The sequence below is a fragment of the Anabas testudineus genome, chromosome 3 (genome assembly GCF_900324465.2).
Source record: "Anabas testudineus chromosome 3, fAnaTes1.2, whole genome shotgun sequence".
Taxonomy (NCBI): domain Eukaryota; kingdom Metazoa; phylum Chordata; class Actinopteri; order Anabantiformes; family Anabantidae; genus Anabas; species Anabas testudineus.
The window spans coordinates 7,284,969-7,308,893 of record NC_046612.1 but is presented as its reverse complement, the minus strand read 5'-3'; the positions used below and the strand labels follow the sequence as shown (position 1 = coordinate 7,308,893).

Sequence of the window (23,925 nt, the reverse complement as noted above, 5' to 3'; positions counted from 1 at the left end):
TCCTAATTTTAATCAGGATATGACTGCAGTCATTGAAAACAAGAATGTGAATGTCCCTGAGCCGTTAATCTAATACACAAAAGGAGAGCAGAAAAAACACATTTGTCTTATGCAAAGTTAAGATTTTTTTTTTAAGTATCGTGACTGACAGACGTAAACAGCCTAAAGTGTACAGTGTAGAAATATTTAAAGCATCTGATTAGACTGTTCTCAGTAATAATACTTCATCATTATGACTCATTATGCTGTTTTCATTTTTTCGATGACATTGAAAACAACCCAACATTCACTCAAACATCTGATTTTCAAAAAGGACACCGAGGGACTCAATTAAGAGTTATCCAAGTTTATTAATATTATTTTTTAAAACTAATATAAATCCCACAGAATATGATCCTGGTGCCTTTAAGTCAATGAATGCATGGATACCTGCTTTAAGTACTGCATTTCAACACTCCATTCAAAATCTTTTTTTCCTTTTGTTTTATTTTCGTCAGAGTGGAAATACATGGCCTCAGCGCGTTTTCATCATATTCACTACTATTCTCCTACCTTTTTTCTCTCTTGTGCAAGTCTATGCGAGTGAGTTAGTCAACAGTATTAGTGTTTTTCTGTCTGCCGCAGCCAAAATGGACGCTGCTGCTCAACTACAGAGAGACAAAAGGGAAGGTGGATAAAATGGTTCCAAGTGTGAGAACAAACAGTAAATATTAATCCCAAATTGAGCTGTGTATTTCCCTCTGAACACACACACTAGAAATGAAAGTCCACACCACTGTCAGTATCAAATTGACATTAATGATCCCAGGTTTCAGGCTCATGTGAAATCTCTTACACACACACGTAGACCTGAGATCACCTTACAGAAACCTAACCAACACAGTCCCTTCTGCAGGAAGAAACCCCAGCGAAAGGAAAAGATTCACAGCAGATCCCAAAAATCGTTCAGCTTAGAAAGAATAGTCGAGAGGGGGATGTGACATTCTTTTTCTTGTTCTCTAAAATACATCAGATGGTGGTGATAATGGTGGTTTAGTCAAATGAAGGTGCTGGAACGAGGTGTAATCATAGCAAAGCATGTGCATATTCTGGGAGTGAGGTGAACATTGGAGTTTATTTCCACTCTAGAAATACTGGGTGTGCACTAATACAGCAGCTGATCTGTTAACATATTTCCCTAGTCAGGAATGTCTTGATTTACTTAAAAAACATCTTTCACTAACAATCCACATCTTCTAAACAAACTAATCAATACAATGATTGGTAAAATGAATCCTGCAATGTTTTTTTTTTTTTCCAAACTGGAGGTTGACATTCTATTCTAGTAAAGCGAGGCATTAGGTTTACAGAAATGCGTCTTTACTAGAGCAGCTATCCTCACCTGCAAGTTGTTAGGCTGTGTTAAGCCCACGTTATATGTGCAAAGAAATGCATTGCAAGGAAACATGCAGAGAAACAAAACAAAAATGACACTTGAGGAAACAATCGAAAGCTACATAAAAGCTTTATAAATACAATAAAATCTTAAACCCTTAATGGAGAATTCTAGCTGTTGTAGTAATATGTGATAGCTGGCACTCTAGGCTCAATGCTTTTTTGTCAGGTGTTTTTTTGTTTGTTTTGTATTTATTTTCTTGTAGTAGAGCTGCACAGGTAATTCATGCCATCTTTGGTTGACTGCAGTACTGAAGAGAAAATTAATATGATCTCAAAATAAATTTTCAACAAAAGGGGTTTTTAGAAAAACAGCATCAACTCTCAGCAGACAACTGCGCCTCAATGTCCACTCTGCAGATGGGGCACTTCTTATTGGTGAGGAGCCACTGATCCACACACAGCTGATGGAAGAGGTGCATACATGGTAGGCGCCTGAAAGGGAAGCAGAAGCAAGAGGGATGAGAAACTGCAAAACCTGGTCGACCTTAATATTCATCTTATCGTCAAAAATGCAATGAAAACACAGCAGGCGGGAAAAAAGGGGAACATTTCAGATATCTTCAGATGCACGTTTATCTCACATCAGTGGACATTACGCTTACAGATAATAGTCAGAGACTAACAATCTACATTGTGAACCAGTCACAGCTGTTTCAGTCTGCATCTGCACCACATGTAGTTACATTATTGGTCATAAGGAAGCATAAAGCAGCCTTTAACTAAGCAAGTCTCAGTTTTCATTATTCATTCTGTGTGTTGACCTCTGAGCACAAACTAAACGCTCTGTCAACTTCCACATTCCTAAGTTAAGTCAAGTTGATTTGATAACACAAGAAAGCTAACTAGCTTAAAAATCAAGGAAACACTGATGCTTTACAACAGGGGTAAAGAACAGCAGACTGTGTAAAACCTGCAAAGAATTAATGAAAAAATATTTCCATCAATAACAATTTGTAAAAATGTGTTTCAGTGTTTCACCTCAATATGAAAACTCAGTAAAATCATTACAGGCCATCACTTTAAGTAATTTAACAAAAACTCAACTGGTTTAAAAGACATCCAACATGACACTCATCATCTCCTTTTACACCAACAGAGGGCAGAAAATCCTTCTTTTAAAAAACCTGAGTGAGTGCCAAAAAGCAGTTCCATGAGGCTGGTAATTTTAAGGCACTCTGGGGTTTTCTGCTGATTACTATACCTTTGGGTTTTAAAAAAATATATCTCAAGAGGCGGGGGGAAATGGAACAAATACACCTGCCATCCCACATGTCTGTGTTCACAGGCCCACAGACACACCCCTTAAAAGCATAATTGAACACAGTGAAAACTGCGAGCAACCAACGGAGCCAACACCCTGGAGGGGGGCCATTTACCTGACGTCTTCCCCTTCCTCCAGTATTGACAGACAAATGGTGCATTTTTCTTCAGTGTCTTCATCCGCCCCCTCGTCTTCGTCTTGCTTACCATGCAGCTTTCTCTGTTTGTGGGAAATATTTGGAAACGTGACTTCTGATGAGCGGCATCAGTCTCATTACAAATGGTTAATTCACTCTCTGTTAAACACATTAAACTGCTCAACTAAAACCCTGTAGTAACATTAGAAATACAAATGACATTTGTATGAAGATCTTATATTATCTATATTTAAATCAAACATTTAAAAAAGTAAAACCAAACATTATATTCCTTTGGGGACAGAGAGAATGGTCATTTTGTCCTGAAAACAGAAAAATAACTTGCTATCTGTTGTCTCTATGTTAAACACAGGTATTCAAGTCAAAGTTATTAGCCGAATTCCCTTGCCCCCAAGACTAATACTAACATCTACTGTACATGTGAGCAGAGACATGTTTCCAAATTGATTTGTTTTATTATTTCTCACCGATTCTGGGGTAGCGTGCATATTTTTCCCAATAGATGCCCAAGCTTCAGGGGTTAACTGTTGGTCAATGTCTCTCTCCAACACCTTCTGTATTGGGTGGCAGGGTGTTAGATTGCTTATTTAGATACATTTGGAAACCTCTAAGGAAACTGTTCCCAAACAATGTCTTCACAGCTGCAAACTCTGGTAAAAGACACTACAGTATTTTCTAAATGTTGGCAAAACATCAGACGTTTGAAATAAGCACAAAAGACCACTGCGCACTCTGTCCCAGAATAAACTGTAACAGACATGCAAAACCGTACACAGTATGTTCATAATCCATTGCACACTATATACAGCCCAGAGCTACACACACTCTCACAGACACTCACCTTTTTGTACTTGTGTGGGTAAGTGCACCTCTCTATGGTTCCCTGAGAGGCTCCTCGGTTCACAGTCCCCAGTCTTTCCTCTAAATGCAGCAGGTCCTGGAGAAAGTGGTACAAACACATCACTATGAGGCTGGAAGAAACGTGTGGAGGGCTTTTGCACTGGACAGACAGACATTTCTCTTGTTGTATGAGTGCTTTTTCCCCAACTGAACCTCAGCTATTCATTCAATAATCCCCACCAATGACTACTGACTTTACCAGTTAGTCTTGTTAACACCCTTGTTGTTGACTGTTAACTTTCTCATTTCTTCTCTCTTCCTTATGGCAGCTGTGTTTATCCAATTGCAGTGTTTATTTTAAATGCTGAACTAAAAATGGTTTTGACTTCATCAAAACATGAGCTAAATAATGATGACTCATGTAGTGATGAATCAAGCTATTATAAAGTTAATACAATGACAGTGGTGGTGAGTGAAGCAGTGATATAATTGTTGCATGCTTGCCTTATTTGTCCTTGGGCTCATAAAAACACATTTAGCAATGGTCCTTTATACAACAAACACCTCACCTCATAGGTTCTTCCAAAGCCACCCATTCTAGATGAGATGTACCGAATGTGCGGGTAGGTCACTTCAGATATGCCAGCGTGCTACAAGAGAGAAAGCAAATATAACATATACATTAACGTTTAGCCTGGTAAACACTTGTTTAAATACACTTAGTCCGTCTGAAACACAACCACCACACATTATCATCACACACCTTTTGCTGAACCTGTTTCACTCAGGACCCGGTCCTGAATTTCTGGTGAGAGCTCAAAATAACATATGCCATAAGGTAGTGGCTTAGTACTTTGATTTGCACCTATATTTCTGCATTTGTTTGTGTATTTGGGTAAATAGTAGAGATGCCTCGATTTCTCTCCTTGTTGACTGGTCAGGAAGAGATGCTGTAGCTAGAGGAGCACAGCAGCCAGCAGTGCATAAGCAACAGTTCAGATGAACATCAAACACAGTAAGATGTAGAGTTATTATTATTATAGGTGGGCGCCACCCACACCCCATCAGGTTCAGCCACAGATGCAATCGAAGTTTATTATAAAGGTTGTTTCTTAAACATGTATTATAACTAATGCCTAATAAATATGCTGTGTGTTCATCCAAATTCACTTAAATATACTTTGGTTCTATTTCTCTACCTGTTCATTCTGCGATTAGCTGTGGATATATTCAAAACACCTCGGAAACTTCAACAGCATAAGGACTTTCTCAGCTCCCACACTGATGCTACAGAGAAGTACTCATTGCCAAAACAACTGGTTTGGTTGTTTGAGGGAGACAATGGAAAAAAATATATCATGATAAAAGTGTCGACTACAGGATCTGACTCAAGGCTTGTGAATTTGTTGAGTGTGCACTCGAAATGCCTGATGAGCCACTATTAATTGCTAATGCATTATTCATTTGGTTCACCAAACCATCCTTGAAATAACTGATGCTATAAATAAGGGGCCAACACCATTAATCCCAGTCAGACTTCATAGAAAAGTGATTCTTTCTCATTTATGCTAATGTATGCATGTGTGTTGAGGGTTTCTCTCACCATGAAGGGGATGGGGAAGTGGTGCAGTCTAGGGGGAGGGTGGTAGTGGGGCAGGTGGGAGTGCAAGTGCCCTGAAGGGTATGGTGGCATAGTCACTCCAGCCTCGATGCCAAGCTCCCTGTTGACAAATACATTAATAGTGATCAGTCATCTCTACTAGGCATGAACATAAAACCAAAGAACCACAGGTTCACGTTAGTCATCACTAATATTTGATTAGCTGATTAGACCTGGGTTGAACTGGGTCTAAAACCAGAGCCAAGCTCTGCCGAGCTCCTAATACTGACCATGCTGTTCTTTGCTCAGGCTGGCGAGGATGGGAAGACATAGTTTGTGGCACATGGATGTGGTGTCCGTGGCCGTAGTTGGGGTGCATTCTGTGGGGGTGTGGAGGCGGACGCTCATGCGCTCGTCTGCAAGAAAAGGCAAACACTGGTTAAACAAAGAATGGTTCACGAATGGAGTTTTATCTTTTACACCAACATTAGTACTCAGAATACTCACGTTGGGTGCTGCATCATCCTGCGCCTCTGGACCTCCATCCTCTGCAGAATCTCATGTTGATGGAGCCTTTGCACAGAGGCTCCCAGTGCTGGCATATGGTGTGGCAGGGTCTGGTGGTCCGTAGACAGGTGCTGGGCCAGTGGGGCACTTGAACTAGAAAGGTGGTGAGTTGCTAGAGGAGGGGGAGGGGCAGGGGGCACGGTGTGGCCGGAAGGGTGTGATGGCAGTGGCGGATGAAAGGTGACAGTGTGAGGAATGACATAATCGCCTTGTGGAGGGGGCTGCGGCGTAAGCTGGGGGTTCCCATGGGAGTGAGGACAGGCGGTAGAGGGCTGATGATGCAGTGACCGTGCTAGAGAGCCATCTGGATTAGAGGAAAGAAAGGGAAAGATAAAGCATTTTAACACTGAAGGATAAGACTGGAGATATTCTAAATTATTGTTATTGTAAACAAATCCTGTTGAAATGCTAAATCTAACAATGACAAGTGCTCTCTGGGTTTTCTGCCGTTTCTTCTTACTAAAGGCATTCATTAAAAAACTGGGTTACAAACATATAGTTTCATTTTTAATAAAGCATTAGTAAGTATTTATGAATATGGCTCAAACTATACAGCACATTGTGTATGTCACCTGACGTATCCTTTAAAGAAACGATTATTTTAGCAATTTGTGACCTCAGGCATCGGTCCAACGTGTGAGTGAGTCAAAGGGTTCCACATTTATACTTTATGCCAGCATAAAGATATATATCTTGACTCATCATGTTACAGATGATGCATTTGTAGCGGTATCTTGTTGTTGTTGTCTCTCGCTATTAATGTGGCAGGTTTCTGCCAAAGATAAAACAATCCTAAGTCATTACTGTGAACCATATACTGAATACCTATTGAATAGTGATGTAATGGTTCTGAAAGTGAGACCACAACCATGATGGTTTAATTAGCTCACTATAGATAGTAACACTGAGATTGCAGACCCTCAAACATTCAAGTCAGCAGTGTGGGAACATTTTGTTATTTAGTAGAGAACAGGGATGGCAATCATGTCACAGACTTAACACACACAGCTGTTCTTTAGTGTTTGTGATCCTCAAAAATAAAAGTCCTGAACTAAATCACAGCACCCCTATCACATACCATACTTGTCCTAAGCAGAATTGAAAATAGGGAGCGTCATGCAAGAAAGAGGTGAGTATAAGCTCCAGAAGCAACTAACTGTCTTACCACATCCCCACGAGAAAGCCTTGTCACACCCCTTCACTCTCCATACTGAGCTATTCTGAGTAGAATGAGCAATTAACTACTTCTGCCTGGTACGGTTCCCACAGCACTTGGCACATTAACCATCATGCTCTGTTAATTACCATTAGCATTAGCTTTTAGGAGTGCAGCTGGCTGCCAATTTTCACAACTACTATAGCACTGCAAATGAGCAAATGTTCCAAATGCAGCAGCAGCATTTGGAAATCTGATTTGAAAAACTCAGAGGAATAAAACCAGTGTTGAAAGTCTGTTTTCTAGGATGTAGGTGGTATACTCACATGGGGGGTGCATGTAATGTCTGCAAGGCTGGGGTTGTGTTTGTGGCTGGGGCTGAGCAACCATGGAGGAGCTAAAGGAGTCCACCACAGCTGGTTGACTGGGCCCGGGGGTGGCCTGGGAAACATAAGCAGGAGGCCGTGAGGTGGAGCCTGGGCAGCATGGGTCAAAGGCTGAGGTGCTGCCATGGAAACTAGTCCCGCTGTTTCCACCACTTCGAACACTGCTGTTGCTCAGGTCCACGGGCAGAGTTTGCTGTGGGAGGAAGGCAGAGATGTCGCATAAAGAACAAGGACACACTTCTCTTGTGGAATGCTAAATGAGTCTTTATGAGGCCACGTTTCCTTTGAGAAAATGTTCTAAGAGTTAAAATACAGCCACACATGCGACTCATCTCTTATTCTATGTACAATAAAATCCACTTTTTACTGTTGTTTTTTTTAAATATTTATAATTATATTGATATTTAGCCGGCGCTTTTATCCAAAGCGAATTACAGTGAGGTACAAGGTACAAAGGCAGACAGGGTGAGTGTTAGAAGGTCTTATCTAAAGGATCCCTACTGGAGAATTTGAACAGAAGACGGCAATCTTATCACTACACTATCCATCTCTGAGAGTGAAGAAAAACATATAGGTGGAATCATTTTCGTAGTGGCGAGTGATATATATTTGAGTCATACAGTTTTCTACATGAGTTGAATCACACAATTACTCAAACCTCAATAGGTGAGTGATGGGTTTTTATAGATGTTTTATATATATGTGTAAAGCGACACTAAAAGTGATACAACAAAAACAACTACAGCTACATTATGTTGGTGTTGCAGGATGGGCATACCTGGTCATGGTAGTGGGCTGTGTTGCTGCTGCTACCACTGTTACTGCTGCTGACTCCAGCGCAGGATGCAGGCAGAGCATTGGGTCGCTCCACTGGGCAGCTCGGCTCTTGAAAGGGAAGGGAACCAATGGGCTGAGGTGCTGGGTGATGGACATGGTGGAAGTGGTGGGTACTGCTGTGGCTGTGACCGTGGATGTGCTGAGAGCCACTGGTCTGCTGAGAAGATGACGCCTGCAAGCAGCTCGAATGGGAGTGGCTCAGGGACAAGTGACTAGGTGAGGGGCCTCCGCACGGGGAGTGCTGCTGACAGCAGGATGGGAGTCTGGGCATGGCTGTGCCTGTGTTTTCTCCTGTTGTACCTGACAAACCTGGTCTGCTGTCATCTAATGAAAGAAAGATACGCGATTAGATATATAATATACAGTGTGTGTATATCAGCAGCTGCAAAGAAGTATTCTTGGACCCAAGCTGCTTCCATGCACTGACACTGTCTTTAGCAGCTGATATCAACATGCCACATCCTGTCTTACCCTCTGTGGCTGTGCGAGTGGAGCCACTTGGCCTCTGTGTGTGCATACTTTCAGATATTGGGCCTGGACAGCTAGTGGAAGGGCCTGGGGCATCATTGATCTCTGAGGTAGAGGCATGATGGGAAGATGATGACGAGGATGACCTGACTGTTTGAGGGTGAATGCTGCCAGAGGTTGTTGGCACAACTGAGAGATCTGTGGAGGAAAAGTCCATGAATTAAATTGTAGAGAGATATAAGCAGGAAAATGTTTCACTTTGAATTATTTCATGACAAAATCTAAACTATTTGACTTTTGTTTTCAAAATTATCCAAATATCAGTTGTATTTATTTGATCTAGAAGTAAATACAATTTTGATGAGTTTTCAAATAAACTTACAGAAATACTTAACTAAACTTTATGAATTTAAAATGAAAACATCTGGATGTAACATGTTATGTGTTGCTCAAAAGGCATTATTTTCACAATATGTATGACCAGCAAAAATACAGCTTGATGTTTAGAAAGAATTATCCCACTTTAGACTGTAGCATGTGTGTACTCGCCTCCTGAGGCTTAGCAGCAGAGAAGAGAAAAACCCTATTAGCATTCCAGAGTGTGAACTCCATCTACTTTTCATATTCACAAATTAATTTCCCCTCATTCTCCTAAGAAATGCAAATACTCTAATACTCAGTGCACTGCCATTTTGCTATCCATCATTGGTGTGGGCTGATAAAGAGTCTGACACTGAAAATCACACAGATACCTTAGGTTACAAAGTCGCTAGCCTTTACAGAAAATAAAAAATAGAAAGGCAAAGAAATATGGTGCCACTTGATGCTTTATGTACAATATACACCTCGTTAGGAGAACAGAGTTTCTAGTTTTACTGTCTGATTTAATAAACTCTTATGTCAGGATCTGAAATACTGTTTATGCTAACATCTATCATTATCTTTGAGGCCTAACTTAATTTAAATGAAATCCAAGGTATAAAGTGGCCTAAAGAAACTCTTTTGAAATATTTAAAGTTTTGTTGTTGGCACAGTGAGATGGAAGTTTGTGAGAACACTTTTTAATTATTTGTGACTTTTCTTACCATCTTCATCCACAGTGAGATCCACCACCTCTCCTGCATTCTGGCGCAGTGGCTGGATGACGGTGGAGAGTCTGTGACGTCCACGTGGCTCTTGGAGGCGACTCTGGGAGCAACTATTAGCCCAAATTCTGCCAAGACCCCCCACTGAGCGTGACCTGTAGACATACAGACCTTTTTCTTTTTAAAAGTATTACACAAAACTGCAATACAAGACCGCCAGGATTATTCTCACAGCTCAGTGAAGAATTTGCTTCACCAGAGCCAGATTCTCTAACTCATTTCCAGGACTGGCAAAACAAACTCCAAGAAGTAACAATAGGCCATTCTGACAAAAGCATTTACATCAGGTCTGCTACAAAGTGGGAGTAGTAGTTTTAAAAACAAATATATGGAGCCCTGCGTCAATAACTTCCAAATTACTTCAAACTAAACCTACTCTTTACACATTTTGTTTAAATGCTCTATATCTCCATTGCCCTGCCTGCAGCCCTTATTACTTTTAATTTTCTCTCTCAAACAAGTGAGACGCCAGGGAATAGCTGCATTTCCCCCACAGTACGATAAAGCCAGGTGATCTGAGGGAGGAGGGATGAGCCCGAGGGACAAGACACAAGAAACTGTATGGGAGTGCCGTAAAGCTGGATACCATGGAGCTTTGTGGCTGGGGGATTTCACTGCTGCTCCTTGGGAGATTTTACAAAATACATAGGAGCAGAGGGAAAAGGCTGTATATCTGTGTGCCAACATCACAGCCTTGTAAAACCACAGCTTCTGATGTACCAGAGTAAACTGTAGACTGATCAGTAACTCTTATTGATTATCATTCTTATTGATTAAATCTGATACGTAAGAAATTGTCAAGTGATTCAATAAATACTTACTGGAATAGTGCAAGAGTCTTGTTTCCAGACCACAGTCAGATGGATCAAGTGAATTGGAACCTTAAAACTGGCATCAATTTATATATAGCGCAATGTCTAGCTTTATGACAAGAGAGGCATCCAGCCAGGGTGTTTCCCTGAGCCTGCCCCATAGGATACCGAATTAGCCACCACATGACTTCAGCATAATATAAGAGAATTTGAATGTGAGGAATCACCTGTGTGCAGAAGTTCAGTGGCTATATGATTAAACTATACTGATCCATTCCTCTTTATTTAGAAAGCTTAATTAAGAGTTTGTCTTTGCTCAAATTCCTCAGATGTGTTTTAATGCAGGAAATGCCATTCTCACTGCTGTTTGTGATAAGGGGGATTCCCATTAGCTCATACTGTGGGTGCATCCAGTTCAATTTCCTGTGAGACAAGCTGAACAACAATAAAAAAGGAATACACAAGGAAGCTTATTAACCTTCTTACTTAACAAATAGCAAAAGCAAACTCTATGTACATGCAGCATGCAAAGACACACACTTATTATTATTATTACCCACAAAACTCACAGCAATGAGGGTGGTATGGAGGGCAGGGTGCATGGTGGTTGTGTTAGGGTCTAATTGGCCAGGCTCCTCAGCTCTGGGTTGATCCAGGGGAGCAGGACTAGCCACTTGGGATGAGCTCATAATTAAGTAGACTTGGGATTATTTTGTAAATATCTGTTTACCACCATGACCTCCTGAGGGTTGGAGGGGGGTGGGAGGGTTAGCCAAGAGGAAAACAGTACATTGTAAACATGAACACTATGGGAATGGGTGGCTTGGCAAAGCTGAGGTTGTGCCAAGCCAACATGATGTGAGCCACATACTCCAGGGACTGGGGCTGCGGTAATGTAGTGTAAACTGCTGGGACTGATGCTATGGACAGCTAAGGCTGGGAGTTTGGGAATTAAAGGGAGGAGGTCATACGAGGAAGGAATAACAATGTGTGGTAAACAATGTGAGGCATCAATCTCTGTAAAGGCAAAAGAGTTTGTCTCCGAAATTAAAGCTACTATGATGTCACTTTCTAACTCTCAGCACTGAGTAGTGTAGGTCGAGTATCTCTGGACACCCAGCACTGAGTCTTCTCTATTATTTACATTACACTATAACAAATAAACTTCATTAGTGGTTTCTTAAGCACAATAATACAGGGCTAAAAACTAATACAGTCTAATATGAATGTAATTTACATAATGGGGTTAATGAATTATATAAATAGAGTGAACAAAATTATAGCAATACCTGTCCATATAAGACAACACAATTTAATAGTAGCAAACACTGCATGTTTACACAGTTGTTACAGTACATGTTGCTTAGGATAATGCTTGTAAGTGTAAAAACACAAACTACTAAGCAAGTGACTTTGTTTTTAGCCATATAACTGGACTGGATCTGCACTGCAGTCCTGATGACAGTATGTGTCAGACAGGATTAAAATGAAAAATATAATGAAAAGGTTGTGTGACCCTGTTACTATGCATGTCTTGAAATAATCTGCAGAATCAGGTCATGGGCAGATTGTATTAATACACCTGTATCAGCTAATTTATAACTATATATTGTAACTTTGGACTCTGTGCAAACCAGTCGCCAACCATGCCCCACAATGCACTGGTAAAAACACTGGAATGTTCTCCTAACACCCTGCTTTGCACGTGAGTGAACTGCAGACCAGCAGGGAAAAATAATAACAGCTAGCAGTTCAAATTAAACATATCCATTCTGACATTGTGAGCAATATGAAAAGAGTTAAAAATTGTCACTTTGCCCTGAATTCATTAACATTTTACATCATGTCCACAAAACTCAGCCGTTCTTTTAAAACTGAATTTAACTTCCACATTTTGTACAAGCTGGGGATAAAGAAAGGCAAATCATGTCCAAACCTTTGTGCTGCAGCAGTAACAGACTGCTACTCTTCCATCCAGATATTATAAAAATACTAATGCAGGTTTTATTTTGAGAATTTTGAGTGACTGCGACAAAGACTCTGAAGCAGGTTTATACAGGATGACAGAAACATCACATTGCTCATGATATTTGCACGTGGTCAAAATTAAATTGATGCAATCAGAGGCAACCAATCAACAACCCAGCTCGTAAACTACAAAAACAAGCCTGAACAAACAATAAAACAGCCGAGGACATGATACAATATGTATGTGTGTTTGTGTTTGCAGCCACGTGTACTGTTCCTGACTTCACGTAACCTGCACACAAATGCACATTCACTAATTGGTGGTGATTCCTCATTCTGTTGGCTTCTGATTCTCTGCCCTCTTGCTCTGCTGCTGCCCATCCCCCCTTCAGAAAGGCTCATCTCCACATTCTCGAGCAGGCTGGGACATCTTTGAGGGTGAGCCAGATTAGACAATCTATGGCATTCAAAGCTTGGTGTAATCAATTCCCAGAACTATTTTCAGATATTTATGATACCTTAATATAAAGTGGGGGAGAGAAAAAGATACTGCTGGGGGAGAGGTGCAGAAGGGGAAACAGCGAGGGAGGTTAACATAGAGGTCTGTCAAGTGATCTGCATAGCTGCATAATCGCCTACATGAGGAATTAGGAGAGTATTGAGATAGGACGTCATATGATGAGAATGGGGCAATAACAGTCTCAATGTGGTGTGGAAAATGGAGAGGGCTGCAGTGAAAGACAGTAGGAGATATCTTCTGAAAATGCACTGCTCCCAAACTGTAAATATTCAGCAGTTCCTTTAGGAAACAAAACAATATTTTCCAATTCATAAATCATCCAAAGATTACTCCACTGTATTTTTAAGCCCAAAGCAGAAAACCCTCATCAACTACCCTACTTAACAACTTCCTTTAAAAATATGCATGCTAGATAATGATGGGTACTACAGTATGTAGGACAAAACAGTAACCAAGTTTAGAGTTGTGCAGTTTGTTCAAGTGTACAATTTGCATTAATTTTCATGTCACGTCTAAAGTAAATCTTTCATGTTTATAATACCACCAACAAAATGACTGAGTGTCAAAAAACATCATCATTATCAACTAGACATTTCATTGCTAAAAAGAATTCAAACAAAAGTAAAACTAAACTGAAATTCCAACTTCACATGATTTATAGTAAATAGGCTACAGCGTACATGTTCATGGTTATTCGCTTCCTGGGGCACTAGTTATTCAATGCCACTCTCAGTGTTAATTGCCAAGTATTTAACTAATACTGGGAACATATGGTTTTAACATATGAGTCCCATATAACAAAATTACCCTTCAACAAGCTCAAAGTGACTTTTCGCCTCCTCCACTTAAAACGTCCATATATGAGACAGGCTAATTATGAACACTTTGTCACACAGTCAGTTTTATGTGTGATATTTCTAGAAAGAGTTGAACAGGAGCACTGAGCAGGTCCCTTCAGAATCATGTGGTTTCACTGCTATAAACAACTAGGCACGCAGCTCTACTATGCCTGCTTTATCTGGGCAATGTGAGCTATGGAATCCATGAGCAAAGGGAAACCACAGGAGCACTACACCGCACCCCATCCTGGGCTCTTTTATCTAAAGAATCATACATGAACGGCAATCAGCAACCTGCATTTACTTCTTTTTCTACCTCTGCGCCTGAAGGCACAGATACTCTGGTTAAGGTCTTTACAAAGTCCTTAAACTGACAATAGATTATCCACTTGGCCACCAATATATAGAGATTAATATATGGGCACGACGCAAAATCTAACACCATTGTCTTACCCTGAGAAGAGAAGGTATAAGAGCAAAATGTATGGAGAGCTGAGGCCAGCAGCTCCCATCTTTAATAATGAGCTGCTCTAAGAAAATTAAGTCAACACTTCAATATATAGATCGGCTTCACATTGTAAAAATAAATCAATTTGACCATGTAAAGTTCTTATTCTTGCTTACAAAATCATCCAAACAACATAATCCTGTTTGTTCTTAACACTCACTGGTTTACCAGAATATTGCTACATACTGTTTCCGTGTGCTGCTATGAGCACAATCAGAAATGTGACAGGCTCATGAGCAAGCTAAAGCTTCCAACTGCACGCTGTATTCCAGCACCAGTGCACAAGTCAGTCTTTCCACAGTGGTACATACCATTAACTAACATCTGAGTTTGCATAGTGCATCCCAGAAACAACATGTTAGCTTTCTGTTTTATAAAAACTGTAAACACAACACAAATAGCATACAGTGTCTTAGCCATAATGGGAAAGGGGGTTCTTCGTGCTATAAAGAAAGGGGAACAACACATAAGTAGTCATGCGAAAGAAACTGAAGGGGAACTTCACGTCCAATGTCATCTAACAAACAGAACTAAAATAAACAGAATAAAAACAATTAAACAGCTGTTTTCCTAATGGCAGATCTGTCTTAACTTAGGGTCATCAACACCTCATGACTGACATACAGTCTGTGGTTTAACCAGACAAGGCAGTGAACTGGCTTGAGCAAATACATGATGAAACACAACAACTATGACAGTTTATTTGTGAAACGTAGAGCCCTTTCTACATGTGGCAGCTGGATGGGACAATTTAATCAAGCTAGTGAGGATGAATGCAGCAACAAACCTCAAATAACAGTCAGTGTGGGAGTGCTGTGGGGGGACCCAGTATATGACCCTCATATGAGTGGTAAGAAGATGGAGTCGTTTAGTCTGATAGTGAATGTCACTGTGGTGTTATGATTACTCAATGTGAATAATCGGATTAATTTGATCACACATCTGATTAGATGAAAAATGCATTAAATAGACTTTATTTAAGCCAATACCACCAACAACTACAATAATAATACAAAGAAGAGATGCCTACCTGAAACCATCTCCAACAGTGACAATCTCCACCTCACTGTCTGTCGAGGTTACGTTGATCTCTTCGCTTGCAGGGACAGCAGGAGCTGGAGCTGGAGTTGCCTCAATCACCACCACATCCTCATCCAGACCACCTGAATTCACCAGAGGAAATTAGCATTAGTACTCAAAAACACCATACAATCTGAAAAGGGCAAAGAAAACATCAAGCTGCAAGAAAATGAATGCACTGTGCTTGAAAGCACAACTTTCAGCTCGCAGGCTATTATTTCAAAGTCTGTATTGCTCATAACATATAGTGAATACACTTAATATACAGTCATAGAACAAGGAACTATTTTCAGTGACAAGTAGAAAAAGAAACCCTGCAATAACTTTATGCTCCTTAACCTTCTTCATAAAGACAGTGCTTGTGTTTGCATTGTCTGCCCAAATAAATTCTGTATTGTCATTACTAAAATTAACTGAACACAAACTTTATTCTAGAGGTTTATTTTACAGATAAGCTCAGGCGTGAATCCATAATTTTAGTCCCCAACAGTGGTGAGGACAATCTAGCACATATTGTCACAGCAAAAAATATAGATTTACTTGCGCTCACAGTCTCATGCCTGTTTCTAATTATTCACTTACACAGTTTCTCTGCGTAAGTGAGAGTTGCTGACTCACGCATCTGGTGTTTGAGTCAAAGTTACAGATTCTCTCCCACATTCTTAAGCTTTCCATATGAAATGTGATGACAAACCTTCTATCTCGGATAGTAACTGTTAATCATATCAATGTCAACCTACAGAAACCTACACATTTAGATACATTTGTTTATTGTAACCAATGTCGTGATTGTGGGCATAGCTTCAAAGTCATCTAGAATTGAACAGAAAGCGTCTGTGAAAGCTACTTGAAGCGCTTTAAAATAATTTATATGACACAACTGAAACTAGCTGTTACATTACTCACATAAATTAGTAACAATCATTATGCTGCAGTGTTGTAGATCATGCCTTTGTGCACACCACTAAGTGACTTGCCACACTAGTGAAGTTCATAAGTCCCCAGTGTGATTTCTATTCCAATCATCTCCTGAGAACTGCTGCTTAGCACCCTCTGCAAGTCTAGCTACCTGGCGCTCTGGTGAAGCATTCATGTGGTTACACAAATAACAACCCCTTTTGAGTTTGGTAATTGTAACCAGTGTGTACAGTGCATGGTTAGCTGAACCAAATCTACACATTTTATTTTAACCATGGCTTTATGACAAAAAGATTTAACCAATATGTTCAGTGGTCACATATTTTGATGTATTTCATTGTCAAGTGCATGAGGGAATGACTAGATCCAGGTGCGACTTGCATTCAAAGATACTGTTTAAAATCTTCTGCTGACCTCAGGTTACAGGTGAGAGTAAACAGTTTCATGGCCTCATCACACACCTGCTCCAACTCTGGACACTTAGAAGGCAGCCTTTATCACTTGCCTCCTTGCTTCGCCCTGCTGTGCCTTGCCTTGTTTTCCCTCTGAGACCTCCTGTTTCTATGCAATGGCTGCCGCTCAACTGTGTCTGAGTTGTCTCCCATCTGCCTCCCACCACTGAGGCACAACAACTAACTTTCCATTCTCCCCTAGGGCCACAGCAGCAAAAATAATGCTGAGGCTAACAATGAATCAGGTTAGAGGTGGGGCTTTTCCAAGGTTATTCTGACTCCTGTTGTAATTGCTGGAATGCTTCAGCTCAAAAAATAGAAGGTGTCCCTCATGTGCACACTGGGCTGAGCTACTTTGTTGAGAGTGAGAGCAGAAAAACGAGGTTTTGATTTAGGAGCTGCATAAACATGTTGTTTCAACAGGTACAGACGGCTGCACTTTCCATTACAGCCGCCCAGATGTGATGGAAGCAAAAGGGAGTAGCTATTTCTTTACCAGTGGTGCCCAAGTCATTACAAAGCCTTACAGACAATGGACCTCATGTTCATAATATTTTTCTCAACTTGGCTCTTATAAAAAATCCATGTTAAATATATGACATGTTCCTAAACTGCAGATTCGCTCAAACCCTCATTCTTGTATCGGCGAATCCCATTGAGAGCATGTTCCAGTTCCTATTGAGCATCAACATCAACCAGTGCACATAAAAAGATGCAAGTCTGCAGGGTTGTGTACACACACACACACACACACACACACAGAGAGCTTAGTAGTTCTGAAGCAGAGGCACCACTTCAGGAAGTGAACAGCTAACAACCTGTAACATTTAGTAGCAGAAGGTCTGCAATGTCCAATCAAGTCATTATCTTTTATTGTGATGTTTAATTTATAATTCATGCAACTTGGTGTTTACCATCTCTGTTCTTTAAATTTCTAATTTACACATCACTGATTAAAATGGTGTTAACAATCTGATTATTGATTATTAATATTGACACTGACATAACTGACACTGACATTAAGACAGTTCTGCTATATTCCATTCGTTTGATTATGAAGTGAAGAAAACTGAGAATCTAAGGTTAGATAAACAGTTAAAATACACACACAGATATGAAAGTCATTTCAACTAAAAAATATACCACACTTACAACCTTTTTTTCTTGATGACAACTTATGTTAAACTCTTGTTGCTGGCCTCTTTTCCAAAAACAGTAATTCTGTTTTTCTGTTCTGCTTTTCAGTGAATATGAATACACACTGCATGAATGTACTTCAATTAAAATATGTTAATTAATGCTAGATGGTGTGTTTTGTCTAGTGCCTCTGACCTTTAGGAGATATAATTTCCATTATATTGTTCTGACCGTGATGATACCCTCCTGGTTTATTCTTAAACTGAATAGAACATTCATTCAAATAAATATAGCAACATTATGGTGTACACATATCTATGAAGTCCATGTTGTCTAATAAAAAGGCCCTGGTATACTGTATAAACAACATGAATGAACATTGACAGTCCTAAAAACCTTGCCCGATTCCGGCTCTAATAGTCTGGCCTCTGCAGTCCACAGTGTTATGTTGATCACACTGTGATGATTCAGTATTATGTTACTGAAGCTTCCCTGTTGGTTTACAATGCTTTTACCAGACAATATAGCCAACATAAACATATACTGTATCATATTGTGAAACAACATGTCAAGTACCATACAAAGAATTCAGAGCAAAACAAAAATACTCCTGAAACAGAGAGAGGGTTTTAATTACCTGTGGCTACAGTAGCACTGTTGGGTTGGCTGCTGGTGCTGCTGACATCTACATACAGCTCATCTTCTGCCTCGGTAGAGGAGGGGGAGGACGAGTCACTACTCAGCTCCTCACTGGAACTACTGGTGCTATGAAGTAGAGCGTACTTCCTACGTGCAATCACTTCACGTTTCTTCCTCTGCAGTAATCGTCGCTCCTTCTGCTTCTGAGTCCGCTGACCCCCCCCAGGAGCTGTTTTCAAAAAGCGTTTCCTATGCAAAGACCGTCGACTGTTCAAACACGGCCGCTTGAGCAGTACTGGCTCAGTCTCAGACCGCACCCACTTATGAGAGCGAGTCCCCCGAGTTCGACCCAAAACAGGACGGGGGGCAACTCCAGTGGCTCCCCCTGTTGTCAGGGCAGGAGCCTTGTGTTGGCCCCCTGTTGCTCCAGCTTCCCCTTCATCCTCTGAACTGAGAGTGTCTGAGTCCCCAAAACGCAGGCTAGAGGAAGGGGAGGAGGCACAGTCACTAAAAGACGACTCGTGATTATGCTCATCCTCACTCGGGTGTTGTAAAAGTTCTACCCTGGGACGCTGAGGGGCCAGTGAACTCTCACTGATGTGGCCCTCCTTTAGCGAGCAGTCTGATGGTCCTGCTTGTTGGCCTTTTCTTTTTCTACGCCCAGGGAGGCTACGTTCTGAGTCTCTGTGTGTTCCCGTGTCCCTCAGGGGCCGATGCCTGGACTCACACAGGGTTTCATATTCACTTCCTGCCTTTCCAATCACCTCCATGTTGTTAGCGAAGTTCTTGGCTTCCTCGACAGGCTCTGGGTTGACCAGTGACTCCTTCAGATGCTCCTGTCTGCTGGGGGCCTCAGATGGCACCTCACTCTTCATGGTGGCAGGGCCGTCCTCACAGGGCAAACACCAAGTATACTTGCATCAGTTCCTACACATCTGTCTGCTGCATCTCACAAAACCTGAAAAAAAGGAGAAGTGTCACAGGTGCACAAGATTCCACGAGATGACATGCGAAGAATAAATAATTATGCTAGTGACACACCTTTCAAGGGTTGCAAAATATTTAGACCAATGTCACAACAACAACAACAAAAACAAACCTGCCTAGCCAATGAACCAAAAATACTACTACTGTGTTCTAATTCATCCATTAAATGTGATGCTAAAATGAATCACTAGGTAAATAAATTAAAGTCACATAGTTGCAAGTCACAAGTGGTTAAAATAGGCAGCTTGTCAAGATCAACGTGACTCCACTGATTAAATAAGACAATTCGATCAATTTTGTTTCATCACAGGACACAGTTAGCTAGCTTCACTGTGATATAAATATGAGTATATATAAAAACAATTAACTCCTTCCCTAAGTTCATTACAAAGAGCACATGTATATAAAGACAAGATAAAAGAACATAAAGGGGGAAACATCATTTAACGTGACTTAACAAACCTATAAAAATAGCCTATGCATACATAGAAATCAACCATTAAGAAAACAGCAGAGATTAGATTGAATGTTGTTACATGTGGGACAATACATTCATTCACTAACAGACGTTTGTTTGTTAGTACAAATTAAGACAGTGTGATCCAAGGCTGACGTTTAAAGATAGAAAACAAACACCAAAGGCTGAGTCAAAAGTAAGAACTAAAACTATTCTATTGTGTTTTACTGTTGATTCCAGAAAAGCATGAATCAGACTAAATGGAATTGGGATCTCAGAGAAAAGGGATCCTTGTGTTTATGTGATGACGTTGGGACAGTCCTGTCTGTATTTGCGTGCACCAACAACTGCCTCCCAAGAAAAAGAGACATGTTGTGGTGGGAGACTTTTCAAAATGTTGTAAGGTCTCCCAGATCTACTCCAAATTCCAGCACTGCTGAAATTTAGACTACTTCACAAGTGCATCAAAAAGTTTGTGTCTCTGTTAAGACTCCATGTGTATTTTCAGAAGAAACACTGCTGACTACACTCTCTGCCAGCCAACAATGGTATTAACACTGACAAAGATTACAATACTGGGGAGCTGGCTTTTCCAAATTGGCAAGAAAGAAAGTCTCTGTTCCTTCAGCTGTCAATAAAACTGAAAGCTCCTTTTAATAAAATAAATAAATTTAGTAAGTTACTGTTTGCTGCTTTTAAGAAAACCAAGTTATTTTGGGGGCATATTCTGCTGCGGCTTCACAGATATCCTCTAAAGTGTATTATTTTTTGCAATATATGAAATAACATCTGTAAGAGATCAGTTCTTACTAGATGCTTTGATCTGTCACAAAGTGTATGCAGCAGATTGGTTTGACCATCCCTGCTGTATATTTTAGAAAAGCAAACTCACACATACACACAGTTTACACACTGCAAAATCAGATATTTGATTTGATTTGACATTACATTATTAGCATCACAGCTCTTTGAAGGAGTGACCAAACTTTGTGTGGATATCTGTATTGCAGATACCACTGTGGTCTTAATTACTTATCTGTTCACTGAACGCACTGTGTTTCACAGCAAAAAGTCACACGTTAGGAACAGAGCATAAAGAAATGACACAAGTGTACGCTCATGCACTGCAGTGTATGCATTTGATGATCCACCCACAGAAACAAGAAACAACACTTCAACAACCAGAAAACAAAACCATTGTGCTACTATCTAAACAAATGATTTAGGAACATATTGTACCAACTCTGTCTATGGGGCCATCTGGAAGTATGAGTACTGTAACAGAACACTAGAAAGAAAACCACTCATCAAAGTATTGAGACAGTTGGATGTCCTGCTTTGCAATTGTACATGGAGCTGTTAAGAGACTGTGAAAATGCCTGTGTAATTCTATTTGCATATAAATATATGACTTCTTATAAGCAAAGCCTGTATGTCAACCATGGTGGAAATGTGAGCTTCAAACTACTGCACAGCTCCAGAGAAAGGTGCTATAGAATTACCTTTCCATCTCTCCTGCACTGTTTCAGTGAAATGCAACACAACAACATTCCTGAGAGCATTAGCATTTCTTTATGTTGGGATGAATTCCATTTGCTAACAGAAACGAAATGCCCTCAACAGTGTCACAGCTGTCCCCAGACTTGAAGCCTCCAACTTTTAGTGAAATGCCAAGAGGTAATCTTCCTCATGTGAAATACAACTCACTGCTGAGTGAAAGTCCTATAGAGGCTACAGAGAGAGCTGCGCAATGACATGCATGAATTCAGGGGCCTCAGAGGACCTTATTTATGGAAAAATCCCCATGCATCATAGCTGAATAACACTGATTTCTCATACAGAGGATCAAATAGCGATACGCAGAAGATAAAGCGGCCACTACTTACTAAACCAGTTATAGAGGAGAATATCTAGTGCAACAGAGATGTAACAGCAATCCAATCCAAGATGTACGACTGAGCCAGAACTGCTGAGATGCTGCTAACGATACCCACTGTGCTTTATGTCTGTGAAACGACTATTAAGCACTCTGATTAAACAGGCCAAAGCAGAGCTATGTAAACGTATTTATCTGGAAAGTATCGAGCCTGAACATGAGTCTGAGCAGCTTCTCCAACGCTGAACAATCACAACACGAGCAGCTGCTGTCTGTCTGTCTGTGTCCCACAATCGCTGCTGAAGTGACCGAGGCCAGATAAAATTCGTGTTCATGGAAAAACACTGAAACACGAGCATATTGGTCACAAACGGAACTTCTGTTGAGATGCGAGGACTAACAAAAGCAAATAAACTCAAGTCAGATAGCCAGCTAGCCTGACAGTTACTCCAGACAGAAGACAACAAAGACAGTACGTACCTGGGTCTAAGTCCTTCTTCGAAATGTGTCACCGTCCCTTTAGAACATGTGAGCTCAAATCCTGTGGGAAATAATGACAAGAGCTGGACACGGACAGTTCTCTAAATGTGACTTCTAACTACAACTAGGCGGGCCTGCGTATAAATCGCGATCCTTGGACGGCGGTGGCCGGGATTGTGAAACTGACAACACAGTCCTGAGCTGAGCCGAGAAGCAAATCGAAGGCAATGGGCCCTGAGTGGCTACGAGCTAAGCTAACGAAACGGCTAGCTGCACTTCACTCATCAAATACCCGATTATACGCAGCCATTTTGACTCGCACAGGAGCCCCGTCGGATCTCGAAAGGCAGTACGACCTGTCTGTTATGTTTCTATTTGACAGGATAGGAATGGCTCACTATTCGCCCTCGACGAAGTTCCCATTCCTTCCCTTCCGAGGGGATCCACTGTTGTTTACCCAGTAGGTCGTCTGTTCGCTGGCTACAGCTACAACACGGCCGTTGGCATAACCGCCGCACGGGGGCGCCAAACCAGCCCCTCCGTCACTTTACGGCACTTTACGACAGCTTCATTAACCTGTTTTACATTTCAAAGCACAACGTGGATTAAAAAAAAATCTCTCCGTGTCGATATTAAGGCAGCTTCTTCTCGTCCTGTGTCCACAGGATGCTACTATAATCTGTGTAATTACTGAACCCCACTGTCCTGACAGTAATCCAGGCTGGCACGTCTTGATTTGAAATACTTGTGCGCCCACCAGCGGATGTAGGAAACAAAACTAGAGTAAACCACACACAGTGTTCTCAGGATTAGTGTACAAATGCTTTATTATGTGTAAAAGGCTGCAACTATTATCATCTACATATACTTCAAGTACAAAAATGCAGATATACTGATGTTTCCTGTGACTGAGATCTCATTATCTGACATTGTTAGAATTTTATAGAAAAGAACGGTGACGTTAAATATAATATAATATAATATAATATAATATAATATAATATAATATAATATAATATAATATAATATAATATAATATAATATAATATAATATAATATAATATAATGTAATTTGCTTAGTTGATTTCAGTCTTTGCTTCAGCCTACTCTTTTTTGCACATCAACAATCATGTCAGTGCACTTATTGTAAACTGTCTAAATAGGCAGAGAATGGGGTTTTAATGGAGGCAAAGGAAAAGAAGAAGGAGAAAGTACTGAAATGGAGATGGCACCGCTGTTCATCTTTAGACATAGTGCTCCTAAATTTGTTGTATTACTGCTGGCATTGACTTGGTGGAATTAAAATATAAAGAAACATGACATGTAATCTGCACATGAACATTCACAGAGAAAAACCTAATAACTTACAGAATGACTCGCCTTAACCGTTTTATTTCA

General features: G+C 40.6%; 1 protein-coding gene across 2 annotated transcripts; it reads right to left on the bottom strand.

Annotated features, from left to right (window-relative positions):
* Positions 1-1,614: 1,614 nt before the first annotated feature.
* Positions 1,615-23,034, bottom strand: rnf111 (ring finger protein 111). 2 transcript variants are annotated; one of them, XM_026377989.1, is made up of 15 exons: positions 22,528-23,034; positions 18,726-19,685; positions 15,532-15,664; positions 9,795-9,949; positions 8,713-8,907; positions 8,183-8,565; positions 7,345-7,597; positions 5,803-6,166; positions 5,586-5,711; positions 5,299-5,416; positions 4,265-4,345; positions 3,697-3,792; positions 3,323-3,409; positions 2,814-2,917; positions 1,615-1,869 (listed from the first exon to the last, which is right to left on the bottom strand). In XM_026377989.1, exons 2-15 carry the CDS (start codon positions 19,600-19,602, stop codon positions 1,752-1,754), a joined length of 3,090 nt encoding a protein of 1,029 aa, XP_026233774.1. In that variant the 5' UTR covers positions 19,603-19,685; positions 22,528-23,034; the 3' UTR covers positions 1,615-1,751. The 2 variants fall into 2 exon arrangements, with proteins under 2 accessions (XP_026233774.1, XP_026233775.1); XM_026377990.1 differs by lacking the exon at positions 3,323-3,409.
* Between the last annotated feature and the right edge of the window lie 891 nt (positions 23,035-23,925).